Source organism: Lathyrus oleraceus, chromosome 6, assembly GCF_024323335.1.
Source record: "Lathyrus oleraceus cultivar Zhongwan6 chromosome 6, CAAS_Psat_ZW6_1.0, whole genome shotgun sequence".
NCBI lineage: Eukaryota > Viridiplantae > Streptophyta > Magnoliopsida > Fabales > Fabaceae > Lathyrus > Lathyrus oleraceus.
Genome location: NC_066584.1, coordinates 50174977 through 50185621, shown reverse-complemented (window position 1 = coordinate 50185621; position 10645 = coordinate 50174977). Strand labels below are relative to the sequence as shown.

Sequence of the window (10645 nt, the reverse complement as noted above, 5' to 3'; positions counted from 1 at the left end):
ATGAAAGTTATGCTACCCTAAGTCCATCTAACAATAGATTGACAAAAGGAAGACCGTGCAAACTCAAGGTTTAAAGTTTAAGGATTGATTAAGTTATTAAGTTAAACAAGGTATAAGATTAATATACAATATTAACAAGATAGTAAGGGTTAATGTATAATATATACAAGTAAGTATAAGAGGTTAGTGGGTTAGTATAAACCAAAAGAAATGTCAATGTATCAGATGAAATCATAAGTTAGCATATGTATAAACAAGGCTTCATCTACATGTCCAATGACCCAAGTTGATTGACGTAGGGGTAACCTATCCATCCTTCAAAGTACCATGAATGATCACTTGATCATTCATTAATAGGTTTGAAGTATGGAAGGTTCAAACAACTCTAATCAAATCAATATCATGACAAATGTATACTTCATTAGCCCTAAGGTTCAAGACCTCATAAGTCCATCAAAAAGTATCCAAATAACTTGAAATAAGACATAAATAAATACTATAGACAAAAATAATAGGGGTCTATGTTGAACATATTTTCATAATAAATAAAATAAGTGGGTTAAAAAATAAATCAAAGTTGGAGATAAAATGGTAGAAATAAAATGGAAAGTGAAACAAAATAAAATAAACAAGGTCGCACACACTGGGGGTTGAACCCTTAGCCTTGGGGTCATGGGGGGATCACCCCTCTCCCACTGGGCCAAGTGCTCAGTTGTGAAAGTAAACGCGTTCCACAGAATAAATAAAATAAATAATAATTAAAAAGGAAGTGTGTGCGTGTCAACCAACCAGAATGGGACACATCATGATTTTGAATTTAAAATCTGGCGCGAGGCAACGACTCAGAGTCGTCTTCAACCTCCAACCTCTGAAATCCAAACTTGGAAATAGGCGTTTTTGATCAGATTAAAACATGGAACTAGCTTGCAAATACAACAACAAATTATCCTCCACACTCATGAGTCATTGATTGGCTCTGAGTGTGGAGTATTTCATCAAGAACCAGATGAACACTTATGACCTAGTTTAAAAATTAAATGATGAATATGGATTAATCAAAGCTAAAACTTTAGGGTTAATGATCAGAAGGGAATTTCAAGTTGAATGGTAACTTGTTTAGATGATGAGGATGAGTGAAACTACCTAATCGCAATCGATCTCAGAGTGAAGTTCTGATGACTCAGCTCAACTCAGGTGAGGCTTAGGGAAGGTGAGTTAGGACTTAGGAAAGTTTGAGTGGAGGTCAATGATGGATTCTGGGTGGTTGTTTGGAGTTGAGAAAGTTTGAAACTTAAAACATGAGTCTCTGTTTTCGTTGCTTCAGCTCGAATGTGAAGCAGGGATTTGGTGGATCTTCAATCTTGTCAAATGAAGTGGACACATTCCCTTATTTATAGGGAAGGTTGTATGATGGATTGGAGGGAAGAAAGTGAAGGTTTGCTTTAGAAAGGGAAGTGACTCAAAGCATGCTCAGGGTTGGACTTGGGGAGACAAGGGTGGCTGCATTCTGACCTTGCTTTCACTTTAGATCAACTTTATTTGGTCCTTAGCATCGATTTAGATCAGACAAAGGGCTTGGGATGGTCTGCTATGGATTTCACTTTTTTCCATTTTGGGAAAAATCTGAATTTACACATGGGATCGGGTTTTACAATTTGAGAAGGTTGGGCATCCAAGTTGACTTCCAAATACACCACAATACCATATGCAATGTGTTTGGGGACCATTGGGATCAGATCAAAGTGTTTTGAGGCCTTGGTGAATGGAAATGCAAATTCTGACTTGACATGTCTGGTTTACCAATCAGAATGATTATCAATGTTTGAACAAAGTCCAAATGAAATTGGCTCTTGCATTTTGTCCAAAACTTATGACAAATGTTCCTTGTCATGTACTTGATTGAATGCAAAAAGAACCAGTTCAAAAGGAGTTGTGGTTTGGAAATGGCAATGTGCTAAAGTAGTGGTCTTGGTCATGCTTTAGGGCATGATAGGCATGTTGGACCAGCTTAGCCAATGCAAAAATTGGGTTCTTCCTCAATGAATTAGGTTTTAGACCTTGAAACAAAGTTGGAGAGGAACTCAATTAGGACATTTTTATTGAAGTGGAATTTAAAAATCTTATGAAATGAGAAAGTTATGATCTTTGGAACTTTCGATAGGTCATTCTTGCCAAAATGTGACCAACCAACATGACCTAAAAAGGTGATTTTGTGATTTCTTGATTTCCAAGGCACAATGATGGATGTTCTAAGTTCATATGATAATACCATGATGGTAAATGAGATTTGGAGCTTTGTGGGTTGATTTTAGGTCAAGTTCATGGGTGGATCAAATGCCTTGAAAGTTGAAAAACCATGATCAAATCAAGTACTTGTAACATTGATTGAATGGATATTTACATGATGAGTTTTGATTGTAATGGAAATGAATTGATGTTGAATGAGTGATGGGATGATTTTATGCTCCAGATGAAGCAAGTTCAATGATCAAGGGATGCTCAAATTAGGGTTTCTTGAGCCATAAGTTTCCTCAAGAACCAAGGTCAAACTACTAGGGTTTGGTGATGCAATGGTCATTATGAGATGTTTCAAAGGTTTGGGGCATGAACAAACTTTAGATTTGAGGGGTCCTTAATGACATGGTCAAGATCCATGGTGAATCATGACTTGTACAAGGCAAATGAGGGTCAAGAGCTAGGGTTAGGGTCCTTGGGTGACCAGATGAATCTCGATGTATCTTCGAATGGGACTCACCATCCAAATTGGGTTTGAAGAGTGAGTGAGATGATTTGAATGATCCTCCAAGCTTTTTTGGATGCTTGAGGATGAAATTAGGGTGAAAGTGGCTTGGGCACACCCTAACATGACCAGAGGATCTTGAAGCTTCACAGATGAATCTCATGTCTTGAGTTTGTGGATTCTTGTGTATCATTAAGTATAGATGCATATGATATGACATGTATGAGACGTATACTCATGAATTAGCGTTTAAGAAGGTGATATGGGGGGAGGATAAATTTGAAGGTATGACCCTACTTAGATGGTTTCAAAGTACTTTTTTTTACTATATACTCTATTATTTATGCTATGTTTAAAATGAAATGAGAAGATGCAAGTTTAATGCATTTTATTAATGCAAAAACTAAAGATAAATGCAAAAAAACAAAATCCTAAGTGATAATGAAATGAAAAGTGTGCTAAAAAAGTACTAAAAACAACTAATTTGATTATGGTAACAATGCTCTTACTTTGCAAAATTCTTCCTTATTCTCTCAAGCATGACCCAATGACTTAGATGAATTAAGACCAATAAAAGAGAATACGAGGGAAAAGAAATAAAATAACTAAAATTTATAATAAACACCTAAATGACCAAAGCTAAGAGTCAAGCCAAGTCAAAATCACCTAAATGTAAAAGATGAATGCAATAGTCAAAATCAAAAATCAAATCATTGACTTTCAATTTTATGGATCATTTGCAAATGAACTTGTAATTGAAAAAAAAAGGCATGACCAAATATAATGGTCATGATAGTGCAGATGAAAATGAATATGACAATAATCTATGACAATTTGAGGTTATATTGTGCTTTTATTGTTTGATTAATTGTCTACATGTTTATTGGATTTATATTTGATGAGTACCATTGTTATACTCAGCTTTTATGCTTTTAGGTGTAATCTGTTACATTAACCAAACCTATAACTAACCATTTCCAAGATGCTACTAACTACAAAAATCAAAAACTAGAAAATCATAATCGATTATACCAAACATGTAACCGGTTACAAGTTACTTTTGTTTTATATTTTTGCAACAGAAAGGGATGGTTACAAGTTACTTTTGTTTAATATTTTTGCAACAGAAAGGGATGGTAACTGATTACACCATGCTGTAACCAGTTACACCATCTTAAATTACATTTTTTCACAACAGAAATCACATCCAAACATGCACACATTAAAATTCTTAGCTGGATGAATTTACGAACACTCATAGCACTAACAAAGGTCTCATGAGTATTTACATATACAACACCTTTATTCAACAGCAACCAGTGCTATAAATACATCATTGTCTGAAGAAATTTGTCAATGATTTACCATCTAGCTCTTTCTTGAAGAACCTTGTCAAAAATTCGTTGAGTGTGAACTCTCTATAAAGAGCTGGTTTTTCTGCTGATGTTAGCTCTGGTAAAGGTCCAAAGAGCTTCTCCCTGTTACCCGGCATTAGGAAAACAGCACTTGAGACTCGCGGCTCATTAGAAGAATTGGCCAATACCCTATGATCAGCACTCTTGTACTCCTCATTAGAAATGATCTGACACACAAAATGATGGATGTGAGAAATTATAATATTAAAAAGAAAGGAAAATGATTAGAAAATATAATTGACCTGAAGTAAATCTCCAATGTTGATAACCAAGGCTCCATCAAGAGGCTTGACATGAACCCAACCCTGTTGGGTCCTGACCTGTAAGCCACCAATATGATCCTGCAACAATATCGTCAACGCCCCTGGATCTGCATGGGAATTGAGTCCAACAGTAAGATTAGGCTGAGGACAAAATGGGTAATAGTGGCCAACCATCAGCCTCCCTTGTGACAAATCCAATTCCTTGAACCCTTCTTCGCCTAATCCCAACCCTTCACTCAACAAACCCAGTAAAATATCTCCTACACGCACTACTTCTCTATCCCACTCCATTACCTCCTTCCTGCATACCTCTGGAATCTCCTTCTCTTCTACGGCGATAGGTCCCGTCCTAATCTGTTAAATTCCATTAAAATAATGATCAAATAACATTTTAATTCTGAAAATTGTAGACATCGTATAACTTAGTCCCTAAGATTGATCCAATTGAGGATTTTAAATTACAGACAAATTACTTGATAAGTGTACATCTGGTTTCACTTTGTGCATATTTGGTTTCACTTTTTGAACATCTAAAGTTGATTTTGAATGTGCAGAATTGATTTTGACATGTTTGGTTCTTCTCCAATAAAATTGATTTTGGATGTGTAGAATTGATTTTGACATGTTTGGTTGCTCTCGAATAAAATTGATTATGCTTTCTAAAATTGATTCCTAAAAGTAATTTTTAGACTGAAATTTAATGTATAATTCATTTTTGCATAAATTTATCCAAAAATAAATCACTTTATATTCATTTGAATTTTAACCATCAATTCACTCAAAACCAATTTTCAGCACGGCAAAACCAAACTTTCAGTTTATCATGTAGCAAAGTGATTCTAAAAGCATAAATGTAATGTATATGTTTTCTAAGCAAAATGATTAAAATTAATTTCACCACAAACATAAAAAGTGATTCTAAACAAAAACACATATATTCTGTAGAAGATTTTAGTTCCGCGGGAACCTGAAGTGTATCGCGCCAACTAGCAGCTTTAGAAGTGAAGAGATCGAGGTTGGATATATACGATACGCCCGTCCCTATCTGCCTACGGTACACCTGCGCCTTAACCTCCGCAGGCTGTTCATGAAACGCCTTTATAGCACCGATAACACTTCGTAGTAGTTCCGGCGATACGCCGTGGTTGATCACCTGAAAGAATCCGACGGAACCCGCAGCGGAACGAATCTGGTCCACGACGGCGGCGCGGGAGTCGTGTATAGCAGAGAGGTCGATGGTTGGAATTTCCGGTTCGGGTCCGGATCCTGGAGCGAGGTCGGATAGGGTTTCGGGCGGGTGAATGAAGAAAGACGGAATGGTTTTGATTCCGGAGTCGATGAGGCCTTTTACTCCGGCTTTGGTTTCGTCGAATTCTTTGACGGCTTTGAGGCGGTCGTAGGGTGGTGATGAGGCGGTGGTTGGTGGTGGAGAAGGGGTGGCGATTGGTGACGACATTGTTGGGAATTGAATGGAAATAATGAAGATGCAATGAAAAAGTGTGTTGGGGTTTAGTCGAACTGAATTGAGTTTAGTAGAAAAAGTTCTACACTAAAACTCAACATGGTGGCACAGATTGATTTTGATATTTTAATATGAAATTTTCTAGTATAGTCAAATCAAAGCTTTGCTACCACGATAAGATTCAACGTTTTTTTTTTAAATTCTGGATAGCATAGGTTTAACAATAATACTAACTCACTCATTAATTACAAAACCTTTTGAGTTTTTTCTTTATCTTTTTTATAACACTTTCTTCAATTATTAAAAATGTATTAATTATTTTATTAACTATATTTTCAGTTATATTAAAAAAAATCTGCAATCTGTGATAAATTGTCTGGTACAATATTAATTATTTCTTTCTCTAGGATAAATTTGTCAAATTACATAAATAATTAATAAATGTAATATCCTAACTAATTTTTTTAATTGACATAATTTATTCTACAGAATTATATATTTAGGGACGCATTAGATTATTTTATTATTTTATAATATAATGATATTATTTGAAAGTTCGGATGAAGTCGGAGAAAAATGAAGTTTATCAAGTATATGTATTGTTCTTCCTAAAATATTAAAAGGTTAATCTCCCTGATGCTAGTTAAGGAAAGTCGTAAATGTCTAATTGGAGTGTCTGTGATTGGAATAGGGTGCATAGTCACCATTTGGTGGTCCAAGGTTTTTGATAGGTTTACTTTTTTCTATGTTATTCGTTGTGTCTTTTCCTCCTCTTTTTGGTATCCAGGTTTCCCTATGTATACTATTTAAGCTCTCTCTTCCGAGGATCCCAAGAGACTCACCCAATTACTATTTTTTATGGACATAAGTATGGTTTGATAGTCATTCGTAGGATAGCAGTTACAGTCGTCCATTATTGATGGATGTCATAACACTCAATGATTTATGGAAGAATGTTGTAACAGACAATTTCCTAACTTCATAATCGGTGAATGACCTTTGGCTATCCTTTCTAGAATCTGAGATATATGTCTCTTGTCTGAGTAAGCCATATCGGAATCCGGGATGTATATACCTTATAGTCGTTATACCGATTTGTACACATCATCGGGGAATGTGCCTTTGAGATCTCTATGACCCGAACGTCTGACATCAGAGGTCAACCTATGTGTGTCGGTCTGAGGCTCCTACATGACTATCTCGACCAACATTGAAAATAGATACCTCGGTCGGTCAGATAATTTCCGGGGTGTACATAATGAAGGAGAATAGCGATCCAAAACGCAACGGAATTTAATTTTTTTTCCTTTAGTGATCCTTACGAATGGGCGTGATCAGTGATAGAATCGTTACCTCTTGTGACGATTGAAACCTTTGATGCAGATCTACGGAGCGATCAGAACGTTGAACGATGACAACGCCTCTACTCAGTCCACACAAACGGATTCCTTCAATCTCAGTACTAGCTGCTACGAATGAAGGCTTTGAGTGAGAGAGAGAGAGAGAGAGAGAGAGAGAGAGAGAAAGAAAAACGAAATTGCAACTGCACAAATGCTTCTGCACAAGGGTTATATTTATAGAACCACTTGTGTGGGCTGCAAGCTAAAAAGCTCACTTAAGTGTATGTGGCCCATATCTTATAATATGCCAAAATCACTTAAGCGCGTGATACATTACCATATTTTGTATTCTACTTAAGTACACCGTACCTTACGATGTTCTACAATTCACTTAAGTGCACCGTACCTTACGGTGTTCCTTAGTTACTCTATCTCTCATCAATTCGTCCTTTTGTGTGTGACCCTATAGGTTTTCACGACATTGACAATTATATTAAATCACGCATTTAACATAATAAACAGTGAGCGGTATCTAGCAACACATCACTGCTATCCAAGACACGAAAATGTCATGTGATCTGACAAATCTTTTTGTGATAATACTTATGTGTATAATAACCCTTTTGCCCTTATGTCTATATTGAACACAAGGCATGGATCGTGTCATCCTTGTCCAGTTCAATATTGGGCCCATAGACATTCTTCATGTTACGCAGGATGGGCAAATTCCATCTAGGTCACTCATGTCCCTTAGCATGCTTCGTGGAGTACCCATCAACTATCTTTATGGTCATCCAGTTACGGGCAATGTTTGATCAACAATAAGGCACTCGACTCTACATCTAGGGTCCATAGTGGTTTCAGGTCGAAGGGTGGTATACACCATTATCACCATGAGAATAACTTATGACACTTTGCATAACATTCTATATAGTATTCTCATAGCGGGTCAATCTAGTATAAATATTACTCTTAATATTCATACATATGTTTAAGACTTGATAACTCCTTATCCATGATTCATGAGATGTGATCATCAGTCTATATACATAATAGTCTTTATGCTTTAATGTTATCCCACTTCACAATAAAGCTCGACTACGGATACTTTAAGAATAGTGTCCTTATGTTTAATGTAATCTCATGATTAAGTCACACTTGATACATTAAACGGACTACCTATTCTAGGGACTTTATTAGACAAACATAATAAAGAAAAAGCCTTTTATTATTAATAAATAATTCGATACAAGTACCAAAAGTATTGGTCTCTAGGGCTTACACCAACAATCTCCCACTAGCACTAGAGCCAATCAGGCAATACCCCAATGCCCATAGATCTAGTATGGACATCATGCTTCTGCTGCGCAAGAGGCTTATTAGTGGGTCAGCAATATTGTCAAGTGTAGGTACTCTGCATATTTTCACATCTCCTTTATCTATTATCTCTCGAATGAGGTGATAATGCCTAAGTATGTGTTTGGATCGTTGGTGAGATCTAGGTTCCTTAGCTTGTGCGATAGCACCATTGTTATCACAGTAGAGACCAATGTGATCCACAATGTTAGGAACCATGCCAAGTTCACTAATGAACTTTTTGATCCAAACAGCTTCCTTTGTTGCACTTGAGGCAGCAATATACTCGGCCTCGGTTGTAGAATCAGCAACTGTATCTTGCTTTAAACTTTTCCAGCTCACAGCGCCACCGTTTAAGCAAAACACATAACCAGATTGCGATCTAAAGTCATCCTTATCTATCTGGAAGCTAGCATCGGTGTATCCAATTACAGCCAGCTCTTCCTGACCTCCATATATCAAGAATGAGTCCTTAGTCCTTCTCAAATACTTAAGGATATTCTTGACAGCTACCCAATGAGCATCACGAGGATCAGATTGGTACCTACTCGTTGCATTTAAAGCATACAAGACATCTGGTCGAGTACATAACATGGCATACATGATAGATCCTATTGAAGATGCATATGGAATCTTATTCATGCGATCCCTTTCTTCCTTAGTTGAAGGGGATTGTGTTTTTGATAGACACAGACCATGTTGCATAGGTATGAATCCTTTCTTGGAATCATACATATTAAAACGTCTCAGCACTTTGTTTATGTATGTACTCTGACTTAGGCCAAGCAGTTTTTGTGATCTATCTCTATAGATTCTGATTCCTAATATATAGGCTTCTTCACCTAGGTCCTTCATAGAAAAGCATTTCCCCAACCAAGACTTTACTTGTTGTAAGGTAGGGACATCATTTCCAATGAGTAATATGTCATATACATATAATACCAGGAAAACGATCATGCTCCCACTAACCTTCTTGTAGACACAAGGCTCATCTTCGTTTTTGATGAATCCATATTGTTTTACTGTTTCATCAAAACGAAGATTCCAGCTTCTGGAAGCTTGCTTCAATCCATAGAGTGATCTTTGTATATTACATATATTTAGGGCTTCTTCAGGTGTGTCAAATCCTTCAAGTTATGTCATGTACACATCCTCAAGAAGATTCTCATTAAGGAAAGCAGTTTTGACATCCATCTTCCATATTTCATAGTCATGATATGCAGCGATAGCAAGTAAAATCCGAACAAACTTAAGAATTGCAACTGGTGAAAAGGTTTCATCATATTCAACCCCATGAATTTGTTTATATCCTTTTGCAACCAGTCTTGCCTTATAGGTATGCACCTTACCGTCCATGTCAGTCTTCTTTTTGAAGACCCACTTGCATCCTATAGGGTTAACTCCTACAGGAGGCTCTACCAAGGTCCAAACTTGGTTTATGTACATGGAATCCATTTCAGATTTCATGGCTTCTAGCCACTTCTCAGACTCAGGACCAGTTATGGCCTCTTGGTAGATCACAGGCTCATCCTGATCCATGAGTAATACATCACCTTGATCAGTTATGAGATATCCATACCTCTCAGGTAGGTGACGTATCCTGCTTGACTTACGTTAGTCTTGTTCTACTTGAGCAGGTTGCTCTTCCATAACTACTTGTATTTCCTGCTCTAATTCCTCCATAGGTGTATCAATGCTTTGTGATTCTTGAATTTCTTCAAGCTCTACTTTCCTCCCACTGATTCCTTTGGAAATAAAATCCTTTTCTAGGAAAACTCCAGTTCGAGCGGTAAACACTTTGCCCTCAGAAGGATTGTAGAAGTAATACCCTTTTGTTTCTTTAGGATACCCCACAAATAAGCATTTGTCAGATTTGGGCTCAAGCTTAGTTGAAATTTGTCGTTTCACATAAACTTCGCAACCCCAAATCTTCATGTAAGACATATGTGGTTTCTTACCACTCCATATCTCATATGGTATCTTCTCAACCTTTTTGGATGGAACACGGTTAAGTGTGTAAGCTGCTGACAATAGTGCATGTCCCCAAAAGGAGTTTGGAAGATCGGCGT

General features: G+C 36.8%; 1 protein-coding gene across 1 annotated transcript; it reads right to left on the bottom strand.

Annotated features, from left to right (window-relative positions):
• Positions 1 to 3984: 3984 nt before the first annotated feature.
• Positions 3985 to 6088, bottom strand: LOC127096985 (1-aminocyclopropane-1-carboxylate oxidase homolog 4). The gene is made up of 3 exons (XM_051035507.1): positions 5386 to 6088; positions 4398 to 4772; positions 3985 to 4322 (listed from the first exon to the last, which is right to left on the bottom strand). Exons 1-3 carry the CDS (start codon positions 5872 to 5874, stop codon positions 4074 to 4076), a joined length of 1113 nt encoding a protein of 370 aa, XP_050891464.1. The 5' UTR covers positions 5875 to 6088; the 3' UTR covers positions 3985 to 4073.
• Positions 6089 to 10645: the final 4557 nt, after the last annotated feature.

What these genes read in the sequence shown, in the direction of transcription:
- LOC127096985 (XM_051035507.1), bottom strand. Translation starts at nt 5,874, where the DNA reads ATGTCGTCACCAATCGCCACCCCTTCTCCACCACCAACCACCGCCTCA. An exon ending in GTTGGCGCGATACACTTCAG is followed by an intron (nt 4,773 to 5,385) that starts GTTCCCGCGGAA and finishes GGAATTTAACAG; the next exon opens with ATTAGGACGGGACCTATCGC. An exon ending in ACATTGGAGATTTACTTCAG is followed by an intron (nt 4,323 to 4,397) that starts GTCAATTATATT and finishes TTTGTGTGTCAG; the next exon opens with ATCATTTCTAATGAGGAGTA.